The sequence below is a fragment of the Trematomus bernacchii genome, unplaced genomic scaffold (genome assembly GCF_902827165.1).
Source record: "Trematomus bernacchii unplaced genomic scaffold, fTreBer1.1, whole genome shotgun sequence".
NCBI lineage: Eukaryota > Metazoa > Chordata > Actinopteri > Perciformes > Nototheniidae > Trematomus > Trematomus bernacchii.
This window is the reverse complement of record NW_022987710.1, coordinates 2,831,015-2,853,739: the sequence shown is the minus strand read 5'-3', so window position 1 is coordinate 2,853,739 and position 22,725 is coordinate 2,831,015. Positions and strand designations below refer to the sequence as shown.

General features: G+C 38.8%; 1 protein-coding gene across 5 annotated transcripts in view; it reads left to right on the top strand.

Moving 5' to 3' along the window:
- Positions 1 to 6,833: 6,833 nt before the first annotated feature.
- Positions 6,834 to 22,725, top strand: part of nadsyn1 (NAD synthetase 1) — an 86,797-nt gene continuing 70,905 nt past the window's right edge. For 4 of the 5 annotated variants that reach the window (XM_034141002.1, XM_034140998.1, XM_034140999.1 and 1 more), the window contains exon 1: positions 6,922 to 7,195. In XM_034141002.1, coding sequence (XP_033996893.1) covers positions 7,111 to 7,195 — 85 coding nt within the window. In that variant the 5' untranslated portion in view covers positions 6,922 to 7,110. Of the gene's footprint in view, positions 7,196 to 22,725 lie in introns of all 5 variants that reach the window. The other variant, XM_034141000.1, reaches the window with a different exon arrangement.

The following is a 22,725-nucleotide window of genomic DNA, read 5'->3' as shown; positions in this document are numbered from 1 at the left end:
GAAGGTGTTGCCAGGTTCCTACGTCTCATGAATGATTTTAGTCAAGTCAAATTTGAAAACATACATTTTAAACGTTCCCAAAAGTATGAAATTAAGAGCCAAATGTTAATAAACCTGCATTCTTCTTCAATAATGTCATCATTCACAAGGGGGCATCGTATTATTAGAAGTCTTTCCATAGCTGTAGTAATGATGATTAAATCTACTTTTCAAGTTCATCATTTTTGAGGCAGGAGACTGAACCCTGGTAGGGGTGTAATACATCTGCCTACATTTTTTGTGGCGTTCCAACATAAATGATTCTTAGTGTCATTTTTTTCTGGTGTCACCGTCGTTACCTTAACGTTCCCTCCTGCCTACCGTAAAGCTGTCTGTGTGACGGTCTGAAGGAGACTGTCACTGTGGCTGCTTGACTTTATACTGCCTTTCTATAACAATAGTTATTTAATATGACTTAGCCATTCCTTTTGTTTCACTTTAGAGGTGAGGTATGTTGGGAGGAAGATGACTGACGGGCTGCCTGCAAAATAAAGGTTGGATCATGTTTTTCTTAACCGCTGGCTCATAGGAGTTATCCTTTGACTGCTGCCTTTTGATTCTGTCACAAGGGTTTAAGACTGTTAATATGACGGTGGAGATTATACCACAGCAATGTGACGTCTGGGAACACACAGCATACACCCCTGTGAAATGCCTCTATCTGGATTCTGTTAATGCTGGAATCCTTCTTTTTTTGGTTTTACGTTATTTTATATCATGACAGGGCTAAGCATTGTGTTGGTTGTTTACGTGATGTTAGTTGCGTATTGTGTGTAGATGGGTTTTGTGTGAGTTTTGTATATATTGCTATTTATTTCGTATGGGATATGTGTGATTGTGTGTGTGTGTGTGTGTGTGTGTGTGTGTGTGTGTGTGTGTGTGTGTGTGTGTGTGTGTGTGTGTGTGTGTGTGTGTGTGTGTGTGTGTGTGTGTGTGTGTGACAGAGAGAGAGAGAGAAAGAAAGGGGTGACAAGAGGGATTATGGGAACGTGTTCAAAGTACAGACAGAAATAAACTATAGCATCCAAAAGAGAGGTGTTTCATTATGAGAGGAGCACAATGTGAAAAAGTATAGCTAAATGAACTGATTAGGCTGTTTCATGAAGCTAAGATTTAATAAGGTCAGGCTGCTCACTCATGATTTAGAAACACAGACCTGAAACATAAAGCATCAAGTCCTTAAAGAAAACACACTTTGTTATTCAACGCAACAGAGAAACACATTTTAAACAGAATTTCTTTTAACAAAATTGAAAGTAAGAAAAGTTCATTTGAATTATTTTCTAGTACCTGGTTTGTACAAGTGACCTAAAGCCTTTATATGGTGGAAGTAAAATGTTTAAGCTTTCACACTGGTTGTCTGTCTGGTACCTTTGGTAGCAGCGTGCCTGGGTATCTGTTTAACGAGAAAATGGTGAAGAAGCTACTGTCATCAAGGCCACAGACCTGAGTCAAACATTTTACCTTTCATTTAGTTAAATTACTCAAATAGCTAAAAGCAAAGAAAGGCTAGAGTCAAGGACTAAGAGCACAGCGGTGAGCTTATTGATAATATCAGTATGCTATGAAAAGCCAACAATAACAATGTTAACCTGTATTCATGTCAATTTGTACCATCTAAGTTTAGCATGCTTCAATCTGCTTATAATGTCTTGACTGAAAGGTCAGCTGGGAATGCCATTCATTAGCAGATATCTGGCAATAAACAATAGTATTGACATGACGATGGTGCTGGAAAGACAGAATGTGACCTTCTTTATAACAGTATGAACATGAATGCCTATATTACATTTCATTGCAACCCCTCCAATAGTTGACAATTCACTTTGACCACTAATGTTAACATGTTGGTGACAAGACAAGATCACCATAGTTTGTTAGTATGAGACGTGAACTGACCACTTTGAATGTCCAGACCAAGTTTTGTGTCAATCCATTTAGCAGACTTTAAGCTTTTTTACTGAATAAGTGCAAATGTGGCCTGCCCGAGAAGTCAGAGGATAACAAGGTTATTAGGAGAAGTCATCTGGAAAACATTGGTACAAAATGTCATGGCAATCCAAGAAACAGAATTGGAAAAAAACCTGGAGATGAGCCTGATGGACTTGACTGGTGATGTTGCTTTTTAAACCATCAGCTTGTTATTGAAGTGATACGCAAAGTGCCAAGTAGAAGAGCTTTTTAATGGAAATGGTTGGAAAAGGATGGAACCTTACAATGATCCTTATGTCAGCTCTAATCTATGGCTCTGACCTCCTCTTAGATTTGTAACGGATAACGGATTTGTTCCCTTTCTACACCAAGTGCATGTTTTGTAGAAAAATAAAGTCCATTACTAAACGCTTTAGCATTGTGATCTTAGTCCTTTCAATGTGTCTTTGTTAATGCTTTGTCTTTCTTTTTTTAAATCTACTGTCACTTGTAAAGTATTAAACCAGTTGAATTACAAACTCATGTTCATTATGGTGTTTCTACTGATTTGATTTACAATAAATGTATGGAAGATGTTGAGATTCTACAAAAAGGCTGCTTTCATATGAAAAAGGCTCTGAAAAACCTACTGTACTTCACCTGTTCAGCACTCACAACAGCAACGCACATTAAGAGACCAGCTGGTGAACAAAGTGGAGTATTGATCAACTGAAGAGACAGATGTTGTTCTCAGGAGTCGGTGGAGACCATGTTTTGAGATCAAAAACAGAGCTAAACATTCAACTTCATTTCTGCTGGATGTTTAAATAACTGCTAACAAGTTTGCTGAAACAACGTTAAAAGCTCTAATGTTGACATATTATATAAATACAATTTAAAATTCAAATGAAATGTTGACATATTTTATTTAATGTATAAGTTTGATCTGAGGTAAAGGTGAAGTTGCACATTGAAACATAGAGTACATTTGGCTGGTGGGAACCTTTATATGCAGCCTGGTGGAAACAGATTCACTAGCACACCCTCTGAACTCCAACACAACTTCACAAAGTCATTATTGCTGTTTCTTCTGACTTTCTTGATGCCTGTATGATGTGCTCAACAGATAACACACTTTAGCATGAGGGGCTGACTCGGCTGTATTTTCTCCAAAGTCTTTCTACATACAAACTATAAGAAAGATGGTGCGGCCCCTCGCACTCGGAGCCAATCACTGACAAGGATAGGAGGGAGAAGGAGAGTGAGGGGCAGCAGGGGGGGCGGTGAGAACACGGAAACCGTTTAATCAATGAAGACAGAAGACTTCCCTCAGGGTCCTGCAGCTGTTTCAATTTGCCATTGATGACATTAATTTAAAAAAGAACATTTATGAAATGGTGTTTTTATTAGATTTATAGAAAGTGTCAACTAAAAAAGTGACAAGCTTTTCAATGGTTGAAAGTAAGTAAGAACATTTACACCTGTGTAAAAAAAAACGGTGTCATTTACTTGTGTGTTTCTTCTGCTTCTGCTAATTTCACAGGAAAAAAATACCACTTTACTTCAATTTAGTTGGCAGCTTTAGTTACTTTTAATTTAATAAGCCTAATAAATGCAGTGTTGGGCAAATGCGGCCCTCAGATGAATTTATAAACAACGTAATTAATTAAAAATATATGTAGGCCTATATTATTTTTTATTTTTTTTACTTGTAGTACTGATACCGTCCACTAGACTCCTAGTTACGTCGCGAGCTGCGTACACGATTTCGTTCGGCAGCCAAATACCACGAAATAATCTGTGAGGCATTTGTATGTATTGTGTTTGTTTCCCGGGGAAACACTCACAAGAAACACCGGCTGTTGTTATGCCTGCTGTGACGTTAAATTACCGCTTGTAATTATGCCTTTACAAGCTTAAAGGTTGTATTTATCATCTGAATTTGGCGAAACAAGTTTAATATTCTAAAAACCAAGACTTTGTTTATTTGAAATCAGATGAAAACAAACTGTCACGGACCCTGCCGTTTTATCTATGATTACTATACGCATTCATAATTTCAGCGGGAGGGAGGGGGAGCGGCGCTGAGGAACAGCAGAGTGCGGGTTGACAGGTGTCTGTGTGGACATTCCCCTTATTGTGGAATAAGGGGAATGCAGAGACAGGCTACAAGTGTCTTAGGTTCAAATTAGACAACTAATGTCTGGGTTAGTGTTCATGACTTCATGTTTATGTCATCTTAATGTTTAATCTCAATGCACACACATTTTCCGTGCTTTCCAATAGTTTAAAATAGTTTTATTCCCCTGTTAAATAACCTGTTCAATACAAACATGCCACTTGTAAACATTAAATAACATTTCTGTGAACTGATATTTGTTTAGTGAGCTTATTAGAGGATGTTCCCTGAAAGATTGTAAAATGTCAATGAAGATGTCAGACTTAGTATATTTGTTAATAATTACATACAATACATGGAATTTGTGTGTGTGTGTGTTCCAAGTGAATTTGCGGCCCCCTGGTGGCCACTACATCAATTATGTGGCCCCCACCACCATCCAAGTTGCCCATCCCTGGCCTAAAGGGACTGGACAATATTTTTAGGAAGGATTGTTTGAATAAATACATAAATATGAATAAATGTAACCATGCAAAAAACTCAGAAAGGGTAAACACAGTGGTGTAAAGTAACTAAGTAGATTTACTCAAGTACTGCTCTTACAATTTTGAAAAAATGTATGTTACTTAGTACTTCTACTCCACTACAGTTCAGAGATAAATGGTGTACTTTTACTCCACTACATGTATTTAATACCTTTAGTTTCTTTACATATTTGGATTAATGATGTGAAATATAATCAAGTGTTAAATCAGACTTTAGTTCCACCTGGAGTAAATTCACAAGCTACCCTGCAGTATACAAAGTCATTCAAACTAGCTGCACCTTTACCAGCTTCGGCATAGAGCTGGACACTTTTGAAGCTGTGGTGGAGAGGAGGACACTGAACAGGCTGTTGTCCATCATGGATAACCCCCCGCCCCCTCTCCACCTGCAGCTGGATAGACAGATACCCCCCCGCCCCCTCTCAACTTGCAGCTGGACAGACAGATAACCCCACCCATCCTCTCCACCTGCAGCTGGACAGACAGCGGAGTTCCTTCTCCAACTGACTGCTGCAGCTCCGCTGTCACAAGGACCGATACAGGAAAACATTCCTGCCCACTGCAATAACTCTCTATAACAAATGACCTCCGGCTGGCAGAGAACTCTCTGCTCCATAGTTTTTCTCTTCACTTCACTTTTACATTTATATATTCAGTTTAATATGTAATATTCCATCCGTCAAATACTTATGTAAATATAATACCTTGCTTTATATCTTGTTATTGTTAATTTGTAAATTCAACATGTTTATTTTCTACGTTCCTGTTTATTTCTTGTCTTTTAATTGTTATTGTACAATGCCATGTCTTTTTATGCTGCTGCAACACAAACATTTGCCAAATTGGGATCAATAAAGTTCTATCTTATCTTATCTTATAACACTTTAATTATCAATAATTATAAAACATATATATATTATTCTGAAATGGACCAATCTGCACAATGACTACTTGTGTTACTTTAACTATTTGGATGATAATACTTTTGTACTTTTCTTGAGTAACATTTTACTTGTAACAGAGTATTCCTACACTCTGGTACTCTGGTAATTTTACTGAAGACCCGAGTACTTCTACTTTTACTCAAGTACAGGACCTGAGTACTTCTACTTTACTCAAGTACAAGATCAGAGTACTAAATTCTCCCCCCCATAGGGCCGGGTTGCATTCGAATAGTCCATTTAGCTTAGGAACCTTCCTAACGGAGTGAAATGACCCGGAAGTCCCTCAGTGGCAGCCATGATAAGTGCCGTTCGAATTCTCTAAATTAAAAGGAAAGGAGGTTTCAAACTTCCTTTATAACCTCCTTTAGCCTAGGAACCACTGGACCTCCCTAACCGAAAGGAGAGGAGAAAATGCTGCCCCACAATGCCTTGCGGCCGCAGCATTTGCCGTCACACAACAGTCGGCCGTTCACGGAAACAACCGATTATGAACGAGAAATGATATCATGAAAGTTACGGTGCTTATTAAGCATTTGAAAACGTATGTGGTAAGTTGCCAAAGTGCTTTGTTTTGAACGTTCATCAGTATTATAATCAAAAAGAGAAATATGAACGTTAGTTTTTACTGAAATGATCAAATAAAGTCAACATTTCACAGTCTTTACTGAGCTGTGTGGGGTTTGTTCAACTTTTAAAAGATGTTTGAATGGTGATATACACAGTGATAGATGTTAAGGACTAACGTTTATAATAAATACATTTGTATTGATTTTAAGATCTTTTCATACAATCATATGTATTGGGATCATTTGTATTAATGTGGACCGGAGGGAGAGGGTGACGAGCATAAGTTTCACTTTCCTTTTTTATTTCAATTCCAACTTTGGTCATGAAGAATATGTTTCTCTGTTGTCCCCGTTCATAAAGCATAAAACAACAGCATCAGAGCACGGTGCAGAGTCTCTAGATGAGTTTACAGTAGTCCCTTGTTCTTATTAAACATCCATGTTGTAGTCCGCTGTATAGAAAACTGTAGTTTCCATAGTTTCCCCACAGCAGCAGGCGCACATTTATGACCTCCGCTGGCGCATCATAAACACGTCGGATAGTGAAAGTGCAGTCGGATTCTCTAAAGTGCCGCAGTCTCTTCTCCTAAATCCTTTTGAATTCTCCTATCCACTATCCCTTAACCCCATGACGTTTCACTCCGAGGTCAAGGAATAGACGATAGGGTTAGAACTTAGGAGCTGTTTTTTTGGAGTATTCGAACGCAACCCTGGTGTTGGTGAAGGAGCCTCCTCTGTGTTCTCGGTTTGAGTCTCTGTCCTGCAGGGGGCGCCACTGTGCTCCGCCTCTCACTGCCAACATGACGGAATGACAAGAAGAAGAAGAGGAGTTCAGTGGCTGCAGACTCCAGAAAAAACAAGTTGAGTCACTACATGTATTACTGCTCTGTGGACATATCGCAATAAGTGTATATATTTACACTTTTTCAGACTTAACGTAGTATCCCAGATCGTTAGTTTGCTCACGTGCCTTAAACGTCTGGAGCATGGGACGGAAAGTGACGCTCGCGACCTGCTCTCTGAACCAATGGGCTCTGGACTTTGAAGGCAACCTGCAGAGGATCCTGGAGAGTGAGTGACAAACTACAGTCTGTACATATCACTGTAGACTGTCTCTGCTGATATTCATAATGCCATGTACTCAACCTGCTGTTTCCTCATGAGTCATACCTCCCTGACACATAATGTATGAGCACGCGGTGTGACATCACATGTCTGCAGTCAGCTCGCTCCTGTGTGTACATGATCATCAGTTGTATTATCAGATTGGGAGAATTACTCAGATATTGTACATAAGTTAAAGTAGAAGTACTCAGATCTTGTACTTGAGTAAAAGTAGAAGTACCTGAGTGTAGGAAAGGAATACTCTGTTACAGTAAAAGTCCTGCATTCAAAATGTTACTCAGTAAATATAGTTAAAGTAGTGACAGTAAAAGTAGTCATTGTGCAGATTGGTCCATTTCAGAATAATATATATGATATGTTTTATAATTATTGATCAATAAAGTGTTATCAAAGCTGGTAAAGGTGCAGCTAGTTTGAATGACTTTGTATACTGCAGGGTAGCTTGTGAATTTACTCCAGGTGGAACTAAAGTCTGATTTAACACTTGATTATATTTCACATCTTTAATCCAAATCTGTGAAGTAACTAAAGGTATTAAATACATGTACTGGAGTAAAAGTAAACCATTTACCTCTGAACTGTAGTGAAGTAGAAGTATTAAGTAGCATAACATTGAAATACTACCGCGGTGAAGTTAGTTTTAGGTTGGATAGTCGACACGGACCAGCCAGCAGCTCAGTTTCCTATAGAGTGGCGAAGTCCCTCCCACTTACTTCCGGGGTATGGGACCTTATTTCGGAAAAATTATGCATTGAAGTCAATGGGGAGAGAAAACGTATCTTTCGATCCCGTTTGAATTGTGCCATGAATTACACATATGATGTTTGTCAAACTTAAAAAATCATTTCCATGTCAAAAAAGTCACAGTTTGTCGTAAAACTGTTGAAATATAAGACTATGAAAAATACGTAACTAGAAAGACTACAAATCCCAGAGTCGCGTAAGTGATGTCACAATTGTTTTGATCAGCGCCATATAGATATAATCTATCTATATGGCGCTGGCTAAGATAAGATAACTTTAACAAGATGCCTGTGTGCTTAGTACCAGGTTGTTATTATACCAGCAATGGGTCTTGCTCGTTCTTTCGCTTCCCGTCTGATGAAAGGACCAGGAGTGGCTTGATCAAGTTAGCTACCTAGCTAGTAGCTAGCACGTTAGTTAGCATTACAGCCTTGTCATTTTATTAGCCTTAACATGAAGTAACATTAAGTAACCCAAAATGTTAAACAGTAAGAGTAGTAGTCATATTTCGTGAACCCTTTGAATAGTACTGTCACCGGTGTGATCATTCTATAATACACCATTTAAGCCCGGGGGAGAAATGCTAACGCTAACGTTAGCATCGGCGATCTGCTCTACTTCATGCTATCTGCACAAATGGTTGACATTAAACATTAAAACGACCAGGCAGTTCAGAGAGAATCAAAGGAAGGCAGGCAGGCAGCTTTGTATGACATTCTTCAGGACGTGTTTCATTGTGGTAATAGTGAGGGAAGTCAATCGTATTGTTGACAAGACAGTAGTGACGGCCATCTTGGTGACGTGTGTTGTTGTTGACCAGAGATGTAGTTCATTGAGCGGTTCACACAAACAAATGTGTTACTTCACAGTTTTACGACACATTCTTTTTTTTTTTACTATAGAGTGGCGAAGTCCCTCCCCTTCCGGTTGAGCCCCATGGGACCTTATTTCGGAAAAGTTATGCATTGAAGTCAATGGGAGAAAGATTATCTTTCGATCCCGTTTGAATTGTGCCACGAATTACACATACGATGTTTGTCAATTTAAAAGATAATTTTGCAAGTCAAAAAAAAAAAAATGTGTCGTAAAACTGTGAAGTAACACATTTGTTTGTGTGAAACGCTCAATGAACTACATCTCTGGTCTCACAGAACAACACACGTCACCAAGATGGCCGTCACTACTGTCTTGTCAACAAAACGATTGACTACCCTCACTATCACCACAATGAAACACGTCCTGAAGAAAGTCATGCAAAGCTGACTGCCTGCCTTCCTTTGATTCTCTCTGAACTGCCTGGTCTTTTTAATGTTTAATGTCAACCAGTTGTGCAGATAGCATGAAGTAGAGAAGATCGCTAGCGTTAGCGTTAGCATTTCTCCCCCGGGCTTAAATTGTGTATTATAGAATGATCACACCAGTGTGACAGTACGCTTCATAGGGTTCACGAAATATGACTACTACTCTTACTGTTTAACATTTTGGGTTACTTAATGTTACTTCATGTTAAGGCTAATACAAATGACAAGGCTGTAATGCTATCTAACGTGCTAGCTACTAGCTAGCTTGATCCAGACACTCCTGGTCCTTTCATCAGACGGGAAGCGAAAGAACGAGCAAGACCCATTGCTGGTATGATAACAACCTGGTACTAAGCACACAGGCATCTTGTTAAAGTTATCTTATCTTAGCCAGCGCCATATAGATAGATTCTATCTATATGGCGCTGATCTTAGCTATCTCTTAGTGGAGGAAAACAATTGTGACATCACTTACGCGACTCTGGGATTTGTAGTCTTTCTAGTTCCGTATTTTTCATAGTCTTATATTTCAACAGTTTTACGACAAACTGTGACTTTTTTGACATGGAAATTATTTTTTAAGATTGACAAACATCATATGTGTAATTCATGGCACAATTCAAACGGGATCGAAAGATACGTTTTCTCTCTCCATTGACTTCAATACATTATTTTTCCGAAATAAGGTCCCATGGGGCGGAAGTAGATGGGCGTGACTTCGCCACTCTATAGAGTGGCGAAGTCCCTCCCCTTCCGGTGGACCTCCATGGGACCTTATTTCGGAAAAATTATGTATTGAAGTCAATGGAGAGAGAAAGATTATCTTTCTATCCCGTTTGAATTGTGCCACGAATTACACATATGATGTTTGTCAATTTAAAAGATAATTTTGAAAGTCAAAAAAAAAAAATGTGTCGTAAAACTGTGAAGTAACAATTTTTTTTGTGTGAAACCGTTCAATGAACTACATCTCTGGTCTCGCACAACAACACATGTCACCAAGATGGCCGTCACTACTGTCTTGCCAAAAAAGGGATTGACTACTCTCACTATCACCACAATGAAACACATCCAGAAGAATGTCATGCAAAGCTGCCTGCCTGCCTGCCTTCCTTTGATTCTCTCTGAACTGCCTGGTCTTTTTAATGTTTAATGTCAACCATTTGTGCAGATAGCATGAAGTAGAAAAGATCGCCGATGCTAATGTAGCGTTAGCGTTAGCATTTCTCCCCCGGGCTGAAATGGTGTATTATAGAATGATCACACCGGTGTGACAGTACTCTTCAAAGGGTTCACGAAATATGACTACTACTCTTACTGTTTAACATTTTTGGGTTACTTAATGTTACTTCATGTTAAGGCTAATAAAAATGACAAGGCTAAGGCTGTAATGCTAACTAACGTGCTTGCTACTAGCTAGGTAGCTAACTTGATCCAGCCACTCCTGGTCCTTTCATCAGACGGGAAGCGAAAGAACGAGCAAGACCCATTGCTGGTATGATAACAACCTGGTACTAAGCACACAGGCATCTTGTTAAAGTTATCTTATCTTAGCTATCTCTTATTTAGTGGAGGAAAACAATTGTGACATCAGTTATGACATCACTTACTCTCTGGGATTTGTAGTCTTTCTAGTTGCGTATTTTTCATAGTCTTATGACAAACTGTGACTTTTTGGACATGGAAATTATTTTTTAAGATTGGCAAACATCATGTGTGTAATTCATGGCACAATTCATACGGGATCGAAAGATACGTTTTCTCTCTCCATTGACTTCAATACATCATTTTTTCCGAAATAAGGTCCCATGGACCTGAAGTAGATGGGCGTGACTTCGCCACTCTATAGTATGAAGCTGCAGCGTCGGAGACTGCAGTTTCAGGACCGCAATCCCGGGACCGCACTCCTAGGACCCTAGTTGTTTTGCAACATCGCCACCTAGCAAATTGGATGCCCGCAAAAGTACAACCAGCGAGTATTGAGTCTCATACACAGCGAGTCTCTTTAGACATTGTATTGTAATGCTTGTTATTAACGATCTAAAAATGCATGAAAATATGTTTTTCTTACAGTAATTTAGTGGGAATGCTGATACAGCATTCCAACTATATGTTATTCAAATTCTTTATTATTATTCCGCCGGAATTTTGCACCTCTTCTCCTCCCGCATTGAACATCGCAGAAACTCCGTTCAAACATCAAAACGTTCAGCTCGGTCGGGAATCGATGGCTATTACTTTTATCATTCATAACTTTCATAATTCCAGAGATATATCCCATAATTCATCAAATTTTTAACATGGAAGTCAATGGAGAAATTCTTCAGACTTCAACAAATCTTCATGCGAATTCAACTGCTATCTGTTCATTCATACTTTCACTCAGAAACCTCATTCCAACTTTAAAATGTTACACATCTTTCTGACATTATTCGTGTAACACAACTTGTAAATCTGATTCTTACTTTTACATTACATTACATTACATGTTACTTGTTAGACGCTTTTATCCAAAGCGACTTACATACTCAATACTGTGGGCAATCCCCACAGGAGCAATTTGGGGTGAAGTGTCTTGCCCAGGAACACAACGACATGCTGACTGCAATGGGACTCGAACTTGCTATCCTCTGATTCGAAGATCAGCGCATTAACCCACTGCGCCACACGCCTTCCCAGAGATATTAAACATTGTTCAGACCTTGGTAAAGAGGCTTTCTTCAGATTTTAACATTAACTAGAGTGCGTGATGTCACAGCTAGAGTGTAGGAAACCTTGAAATTTGCCTTCATATTTAAAAAAAAAACTGCCATAGTTCCCAAACCCTACATTCCTGAGACATAATTTTTCATGACAAACGTAGGAAAAGATCTCGTAGCTTGAAAAATGACAAATAATTAAGCAAAAAATAATTAAACAAAATGCCTCTTGAGGGCATGAAGTGACAAAAACATTCAACATGCCTCCATTAAAGCCCATTGTAATTTAGTGGGAATGCTGATACAGCATTCCAACTACCGTAATTTTCAGACTATAAAGCGCACCTGAATATAAGCCGCAGCAGCTAAATTGAATGATGTGTACATATATAAGCCGCACTGGACTATAAGCCGCAGGTGTTTTAATGTTTAATTACCATATGTAAGGGTTCGTGCACAGAGGGGATTGTCGGGAAAGAGATGGCTGTTTGAGGAAGCTCCCATTTATTAACATTTCAACAAACAAGTTGCATATTTGCATAACGTATTCAAGTGTTACCATTTAGTGCAATAGTAGCTACAGAACATGTACTGTGCTGTGTAAACTGCACTGTATCACATAGCGATTCAGACACACAAACTTTTCAACTTTCAAACTTAGGAGAGGTTACGTCTTCTTTGTGTTATAAGATAGGACTGGCAGGGTCAGTCAAACCTGGTCGTTATCCCACGGAGCTCCTGTCCCGGTCCCTTGCGCTCTCTCGGCCCGGTGTCTACAGGGCTAGCCCGAGGATCCCCCGCAGCTAGCAACAGGCCTTCAAAACAATGTTAGAGGCGCTCCTGAAACAGCGTCAAAACGGGTATATTTCCCGGGCTTTAATATACGCTTTGTTTCACTCGTTTGTTGTTTTGTTCCTCCGTGTTTTCAGAGCAAGTCGTCGGAGCTGTAAAAATCCATAGATTAGCCGCACCGTTATATAAGCCGCAGGGTCGAAAAATGGGAAAAAAGTTGCGGCTTATAGTCCGAAAATTACGGTATATGTTATGCTACGGACAACATTTTTATTATTCCGCCGACTTATTTTGGCCCTCTTCTCCTCCAACATTCAACATCGCAGAAACTCCGTTCAAACATCAAAACGTTCAGCTCTGTCGGGAATCGCAGGCTATCATTCATAACTTTCATAATTCCAGAGATACATCCCATAATTCATCACATTTTTAACCATTGAAGTCAATGGAGAAAATCTTCAGACTTGAACAATCTTCATGCGACTTCAACTGCTAACTGTTCATTCATACTTTCACTCAGAAACCTCATTCCAACTTTAAAATGTTACACATCTTTCTGACATTATTCGTGTAACACAACTTTTAAATCTGATTCTTACTTTTAGAGATATTAAACATTGTTCAGACCTTGGTAAAGAGGCTTTCTTCAGATTTTAACATTAACTAGAGTGCGTGATGTCACAGCTAGAGTGGAGCAAATCTTGAAATTTGCCTTCATATATTTTTTTAAAACTGCCATAATTCCCAAACCCTACATTCCTGAGACATAATTTTTCATGACAAACGTAGGAAAACATCTCGTAGCTTAAAGTGGACCTATCATGCTATATTTGAATAATATAGTGTAGGACCATACCTATATAAGGCATTTTTATACTTTTTTTTTTCCAAAATACCAAACAGATCATGCATTTTAGCCATGCCTCATTTTGCTCAATTTGACATTTTTTTGCTCTGTTTTTGCAAGGGCAGATTCTGTGAGAACAGCACCATCTACAGGCCTGGCATATGTACTACAGCGTCTCCAGCGCTTTCGAACGGCAATGGCCGTGGCTGTCTCCTCCTGATTGGAGTAGTTGGCCCAATAACTGTAGCGCCACTCTCCTGACGTCAGGACAGTGTTCAAATCTGGATCAGTTTTTATCAGATCCGTTGCAGCCCCTTTTTTAGAGATTTGGGTATGGAGGAAAATAGAGAGGGTTGTGTTTTCTGACACTTGGTGAGTTCCCTGGAACACCGGGGACACATATTCATGTATAAAAGACGTACAAAAGTGCATTTTGCATGATAGGTCCCCTTTAAAAAATGACAAATAATTAAGCAAAAAATAATTAAACAAAATGCCTCTTGAGGGCATGAAGTGACAAAAACGTTCAACATGTCTCCATTAAAACCCATTGTAATTTCAGGCTGATATTTCCTCACAGCAGCAGCCGCACACCTTTAGTTAAACTGCCAAAAAGGCCACATTATTAACCCGAAAGTACACAAAGATTACTCAACTTCCTTGACATGCTTCACGTTTTGAAATTTCACAGATATCTGTTATCGTTCTTCCACAAAACGTTCACATGTAAGAGATTTATCTCTCATTCAGAACAATGCAAACCTTTGATCTCTACAGAGCTCGTTAGCTCAACTATAAACACCTGTGTAATGGAACACGATGATGTCATAACACACAGGTGTTCGTGTTTGAGCTAACGACGTGGTAACTGGAGTTTAACAGACTGTCTGAGCCTATTCTTTTCTGTCTGATGGAGACTTCATACTGACTTCAACATGTTCCACCTATTTTATACATTATTGGTGATACACAGCTGTCGTCGTTAGCTCAAATTTAAACACCTGTGTCATGGAACACGATGATGTCACATTGACAGGTTTGGTAACGATGCAGACATCAACGCATCTAAGCGTATTATGGGCTGTCATCAAATGCCGTTGCCATGGCGACAGACCACTCGCCATGAAGCACGATGTCGCTGTAAGTCCAATGGACACGGTCCGATCGTCCCCCAAACTTCGCTTGTATATCACCGGTCCAGCCCTCAACAGCTCTACGTCAATTATGGGGTTTCTTCAAATGCCGTTTCCATGGAAACGCATCCCTCGCCTTAAAACACGATGTTGTCGTGATACCTATGCAAATGGTCTAAAACAGCACCAGACTTCAGACAATGGTTAATGGTCCGGCCCTCAACAGCTCTATGTCAATAATGGGGTGTCATCATATGCCGTTTCCATGGAAACGCATCCCTCGCCATGAAACACGATGTCGCTTTAACTCCAATGGACACGGTCCGATCGCCCCCAAACTTTGCTTGTATATCACCGGTCCATGCCTCAACAGCTCTACGCCAAATCTGAGATCTCACCATAGGCTGTTTTCATGGAAACGCATCCCTCGCCATAAAACACGATGTTGTCATGATACCTATGCAAATGGTCCAAACACCACCAGACTTCAGATGACAGTTAATGGTCCAGTCCTTAACATGTCTATGTGCCATTAGTGAGTTTTCCTCAAAAGCTGTTGCCATGGCAACGCATCCCTTGCAATAAAACACGATATTGCTGTAACTCCTATGAAAATTGTGAAAAAGTGCTAAAACTTTACATGTGTGCCAACAGTCCAGCCGTGAAGACATCTACGGGACAGTTTTGAGATTTATTCAAATGCCGTTGCCATGGCAACACAATGCTCGCCTTGAAACGCGGTTTTCTCATAACTTCAGTGAAAATACTCCAAACAGCCCAAAACTTCACAGGTTTGGTAACGATGCAGCCATCAACGCATCTAAGCGTATTAAGGGATGTCATCAAATGCCGTTGGCATGGCGACACATCATTCGCCATCAAGTTAGTTCAAAAGTTTGCAGTTCAAATATTCTGCTGCTTTTCTAAGCCTTTTTACTTTCTTTTCTTCTCTCATCACACATTGAAGCCCCCAGTGTTCATGTATCATTTCAATCTAAATTCTTCACTTTCTTCTTACACATTACATTTCAGCATAGCAGTTTAGCGTCAGCTTTTCAGCATAAAGCATTCCCACTAGCAATTTCTTCAGGAATTGCATTCTCTAGTTAAATTATTATTATTAACAACAATTTGTTGTTATTATGTTTTTGTTTATTAATAACAAATGTATTTTGTATGTCAGATGTAAAAAGATAGTCTTTTATATTTGTCTTATCAAATTTGACATACAACGTAAATATATATATATATATATATATATATATATATATATATATATATATATATATATATTTATTGTAGTAAGAATTATATAATCTATTTATAATTGTAAATGTATATTTTATGTAGACATACATTTAGATGTATATTTTGTTAAAAGAAAACAAAAATGTTAATTTAGTTTTTGGGATAAGGGGTGGGATTAAATACGTGTAAACTCCTTCCCACGCCTTTTCGGATGTGTAATTAGGTAGATCAATTGTTTATATATAATTTGTAAGTCAATAATATTTAGTTTATCAATTTGATACTGCTTACGTTTCTACAGTATCATAATTCTCTTGTTTAATTTCATTATTATTATTATTATTTTTTGTCTTACACGTTCTAAATAAATCAAATCAAATGTGTCTTTGAAGAGGTGCTTGATTACTCAAAAACAACTGTTAGTGTGTTTATGCACCTAGCTGCAAAAGATAAACATGCAGTTTGACCGAGAGCAGCTGGCCCTAGGCTCTGGAACACTCTGCCCCTCCATGTGAGGTCGGCCCAGACCCTAGGTTTTTAAATCTACTCTTAAAACACACTTCTTCTCCCTGGCCTTTTAGTCAGAGCGGAGCACGACTCCTGACTTTTCCCTGTGTTTTTTATATATCTGTTGTAATTTATTGTCTTTTATTGTGATTGTAGTAATGTGTTTTTATGTGATTGTAGTATTTATTACATGTACAGCACTTTGGCCCGACCAAAAATCGCTTTTAAATGTGCTTTATAAATAAACTTTGATTTGATTTGAGAGGCATTTCAGTGCAGAATCCATTTTTATTTATTTAGAAGACGGGCACAATTTCCACACTGAGGATTTTTCACTGGGGTGAGGCGGGGTCTGTTGTTCCCTCAGCCACCAGAAAACAGCTCTAGCTGCAGTACCCCGGGAAGCCCTCTTTGGAGTAAAAACCCTCCAAGATTCCTCGCCGTCCACTTCCCCGGTAGCCTGTGCCAACGTCCTTATAAAGATGGTCACATTGAAAGCACCCGGTTTCATTAACCCTTGTGCCCTCCTCGGGCATTTTTGTACATTTTTCCTGACTTTTTTTTTTTGATTTGGTGTTCATTTCAGCTGTGTTACAGCTTTTGGCATGGATTTTTGCAAGAAGTCTTCTTTTGAGTCAAATTTTTGAAATCCAATGTCGTTTACTCTTACATGTTTTGTATACTCTCGTGATGCATTTTGCACCCTCTGGACCCCTTCGTGGCAAAAATGTACACGCTCATAGAAACTGCTATTAAATCATCATACATCAATATTTTATTAAACTTTTTTTTCCATGAATCACTTGAACAACTTCTAACGTGCTCAAAACTACCAAACATCCAATAGTTTTCAGGATGTTAACCCTTTAAATGCCTGTTTCATTATTTGAATTATTTAATTTCTCTTAAAAAAAAACACAAAAAATGAATTTCTTTCAATATAATAATTAGTAGAGGGATGAAACTTTGGTGGTTATTAGAGTCTTGGATGTGTCAAAGATTAGCAACAAAATTGATTTGACTGCATTATTAATTTTTACGTAGTGTCAGATACTACCTTTGGACCCCTTCGTGGCAAAAATGTACACGCCCATAATAACTGCTATTAAATCATCATACATCAATATATTTTTCTACTTTTTTTTCATGAATCACATATACAACTTCTAACATACTCCAAACTACCAAACATTCAATCATTGGCAGGATTTTAACCCATTAAATGCCTGTTTCATTATTTTAATTATTTCATTTATCTCAAAAATGCCTCATTGACTTCCATTCAGACCACATTTGTTGATCTCACTGCCATTGCAGTATAAAACCATGCATTTTGTAATGTCAGCATTTCATTTAGAAGAAAAGTAGTGATATTTGATATGTCTACTCTATTCCAACAGATTACACAAGTTTCTGTGTAGGCCGATGCATTACATTCTTACATTTTTGCCAGTTATATTATGGAGCCGTGTGACTACCAGGGGGCCCCGAGAGTGGTGTGTGTGTGTGTGTGTATGTATGTATATGTGTGTGTGTGTGTGTGTGTGTGTGTATGTATGTATATGTGTGTGTGTGTGTGTGTGTGTGTGTGTGTGCGTGTGTGTATGTGTGTGTGTGTGTGTGTGTGTGTGTGTGTGTGTGTGTGTCATTTCCAGCAGCAGACTAGCAGGTCCTGCAGCATGTGACCTGGTGCTCTCAGGTGATAGAACAACCATTTTTTAGGCCTGTGCACAACCAGCACACACCTCTCCTCCCTCTCCGTGTGTGTGTCTGTGAGAATCTGTAAGCATGCACAGATCATTTCATGGGAAAAAAAGGCCATCTTTTGAGGGATGTGTTTGATGTGTCTTTGAAGAGCTGCTTGATTACTCAAAAACAAAAAACAACTGTAGTGTGTTTATGCACCTGGCTGCCAAAGATAAACATGCAGTTTGACCAAGGGCTTATTTCATTAGTGAGCAGAGAAGGAGAAAGACCTGGAGCAAAGAGAAGGAACTCAAATGAAGAAGCTTTTCAGTGCAGAAGAGACTTCAGAAATAATCTTGCAGCCTTCTTCTGCCAGCGAGCTGCAGGACTCATCTGAAGAAGACACAAGGTTCGAGGGGAGGTCTGACACTGAATGCTCTCTGGAGTCCAGCATTTCTTTGAGTTCCTCTGACCCTTCATCTGAAAGTGGAGAGGACACTGAGGGTCCGGCCCACCATCCACCACCACGGGGGGCTTTCTTCTCACAATCTGTGAGGACACCCTGGTTTTCCCCAGCTCCTGGGAGAACGACCTCCGTTCTTCTCTGTCCCCTCACTGTGGGCCGGACCCTCAGTGTCCTCTCCACTTTCAGATGAAGGGTCAGAGGAACTCCAAGAAATGCTGGACTCCAGAGAGCATTCAGTGTCAGACCCCCCCTCGAACCTTGTGTCTTCTTCAGATGAGTCCTGCAGCTCGCTGGCAGAAGAAGGCTGCAAGATTATTTCTGAAGTCTCTTCTGCACTGAAAAGCTTCTTCATTTGAGTTCCTTCTCTTTGCTCCAGGTCTTTCTCCTTCTCTGCTCACTAATGAAATAAGCCCTTGGTCAAACTGCATGTTTATCTTTGGCAGCCAGGTGCATAAACACACTAACAGTTGTTTTTTGTTTTTGAGTAATCAAGCAGCTCTTCAAAGACACATCAAACACATCCCTCAAAAGATGGCCTTTTGTTCCCATGAAATGATCTGTGCATGCTTACAGATTCTCACACACACACACACACACACACACACACACACACACACACACACACACACACACACACACACACACGGAGAGGGAGGAGAGGTGTGTGCTGGTTGTGCACAGGCCTAAAAAAATTGTGTTCTATCACCTGAGAGCACCAGGTCACATGCTGCAGGACCTGCTAGTCTGCTGCTGGAAATGACACACACACACGCACATATACACACACACACGCACACGCACATATACACACACACGCACATATACACACACACGCACACGCACACGCATACATATACATACACACACACACACACACCACTCTCGGGGCCCCCTGGTAGTCACACGGCTCCATAATATAACTGGCAAAAATGTAAGAATTGAATGCATCGGCCTACAGTGGGAAAATGGTTTAATCTGTTGGAATAGAGTAGAAATATCAAATATCACTACTTTTCTTCTAAATGAAATGCTGACATTACAAAATGCATGGTTTTATACTGCAATGGCAGTGAGATCAACAAATGTGGTCTGAATGGAAGTCAATGTGGCATTTTTGAGAGAAATGAAATAATGAAAATAATGAAACAGGCGTTTAAAGGGTTAAAATCGAAACTGAAAATGGTAGTTTTGAGTACGTTAGAAGTTGTTTATGTGATTCATGAAAAAAAAGTTGAAAAATATATTGATGTATGATGATTTAATAGAAGTTATTATGGGCGTGTACATTTTTGCCACGAAGGTGTCCAGAGGTAGTATCTGATACTACGTAAAAAATAATAATGCAGTCAAATCAATTTTGTTGCTAATCTTTGACACATCCAAGACTCTAATAACCACCAAAGTTCCATCTCTCTACTAATTATTATATTGAAAGAAATTCATTTTTTGTGTTTTTTTGTAATAAATAATGAAATAATTCAAATAATTAAACAGGCATTTAAAGGGTTAAAATCCAGAAAAGTATTGAATGTTTGCTAGTTCTGAGTATGTTATAAGTTGTTTATGTGATTCATGAAACAAAAAGTAGAAAGAAATATTGATATATGATGATTTAATAGAAGTTATTATGGGCGTGTACATTTTTGCCACGAAGGGGTCCAAAGGTAGTATCTGACACTACGTACAAAATAATAATGCAGTGAAATCAATTTTGTTGCTAATCTTTGACACATCCAAGACTCTAATAACCACCAAAGTTCCATCCCTCTACTAATTATTATATTGAAAAATAATTATGTTTTGTGTTTTTTCGTAAGAAAAAATGAAATAATTCAAATAATTAAACAGGCATTTAAAGGGTTAAAATCCTGCCAATGATTGAATGTTTGGTAGTTTTGAATACGTTAGAAGTTGTATATGTGATTCATGAAAAGAAAAGTAGAAAAATATATTGATGTATGATGATTTAATAGCAGTTATTATGGGCGTGTACATTTTTGCCACGAAGGTGTCCAGAGGTAGTATCTGATACTACGTAAAAAATAATAATGCAGTCAAATCAATTTTGTTGCTAATCTTTGACACATCCAAGACTCTAATAACCACCAAAGTTCCATCCCTCTACTAATTATTATATTGAAAAAAATTCATTTTTTGTGTTTTTTGTCATAAATAATGAAATAATTCAAATAATTAAACAGGCATTTAAAGGATTAAAATCCAGAAAATTATTGAATGTTTGGTAGTTTTGAGTACGTTATAAGTTGTTTAAGTGATTCATGGAAAAAAAAGTAGAAAGAAATGTTGATGTATGATGATTTAATAGCAGTTATTATGGGCGTGTACATTTTTGCCACGAAGGGGTCGAAAGGTTGAAAATTCGAGGAGGGCACAAGGGTTAAACAAATAAACAAAAAGGCTAACAGTTGGTTTTGCAGCGAGTCATCATCATAGGCTAACAGATGACTCAATACACCAGAATAGTTGTTAACTTTAAACAAACAACACGATTCACATTACTCACACTATTACTGTAGTTAGTGATTAAATCAACAATTAATGTAGGACACCTAGTTGGGCTTGCCAAAATCACGCTACAGTTTCATTAAACAAATAATCAAATATGCTAACAGTTTATTTTGCCGAAAGCTATAGCTAACGAATAATTGTTTTTAGTGCCTTTAACACGGTTAGAAGATATCATAAGCTAACAGATGATTGTTTGTTTCTGTCATTCCCCACTTTGAACAGGTGGGCCTTTTCAAGCCCCACCTGTTCCTCATTGCTCTAATAAAATGGTAGGCCAAGCTTAAAATTGTCTCAAATGTATCGTTCTATAACAGGGGTCTCCAACCTTTTTTAGGATGAGAGCTACTTTCAAAAAATAAAACAAGTCGTGAGCTACTTTTACTCCTCTTTTTTTGTTTTTTTGCACTGTATATATTTAGCACATTTTAACATTATTATATGCTTACCTTTAACCTTTGTGTGCTGTTTGGGTCTGTGGGACCCGTTTTCAGTGTTTACTAGGGCTGTACCCGAATATTCGTTCGTTGGAGTACTATTCGGGTTTCAATTTCGTTATTCGGATATTCGTTTTTATAAATAAATTCAATTTATTGAAATCTCCAATATCAACGTAAGAGTGCGTGCCTCTTCGGGGGGTGCTAACACTTAACCATAAACGTTATCGTTTACTTTCTCCGTCTTTATATGTAGATATAACTTTTTCTCCGTTAATCTCCGTCACGTTGTTTCCATAGCAACAACAACTTCCTGTCAACAGCGCTAACTCTCCTTCAAAATAAAAGCATGTCCATACAAAATAGGAAGCCAAGCCAAATTACACTTAAGACATATACAACTGCAACGAAAGTAACAAACACAATGCAATATCCTTTTCGATTTCAAAGAACACAAATTGGGTTATATACATTAACAAATAACTATAAAAAAACAATACTGTGGAATAACAAAATGAATGCCGTGAATAAACCGAAATACATGTGTTGAAGCGGTTCGCTGCTGATTACCACCATCATTAAATAGATAAAGGTGTGCTCTCTCTAGCTCTCTCTCTCTGTCTCGCTCGCTCACAGAGGCTGTGTGCTCCTCCGTGGTGATGACGGCTTACGTTAAAAAAAAATAATAAACATAGGCCTATTTGTAAAGTGGGGGAACACAAACGGGATTTTGAAAAGTGTCACGGGTAAACTCCTTATGAAGTGGTGAGATGCCGCTCCACATTGCTTTTCTTCCCGACTGCAACGTGTGTGTGTGTGTGTGTGTGTGTGTGTGTGTGTGTGTGTGTGTGTGTGTGTGTGTGGTGTGTGTGTGTGTGTGTGTGTGTGTGTGTGTGTGTGTGTGTGTGTGTGTGTGTGTGTGTGTGTGTGTGTGTGTGTGTGTGTGTGTGTGTGGGTGTGTGTGTGTGTGTGTGTGTGTGTGTGTGTGTGTGTGTGTGTGTGTGTGTGTGTGTGTGTGTGTGTGTGTGTGTGTGTGTGTGTGTGTGTGTGTGTGTGTGTGTGTGTGTGTGTGTGTGTGTGTGTGTGTGTG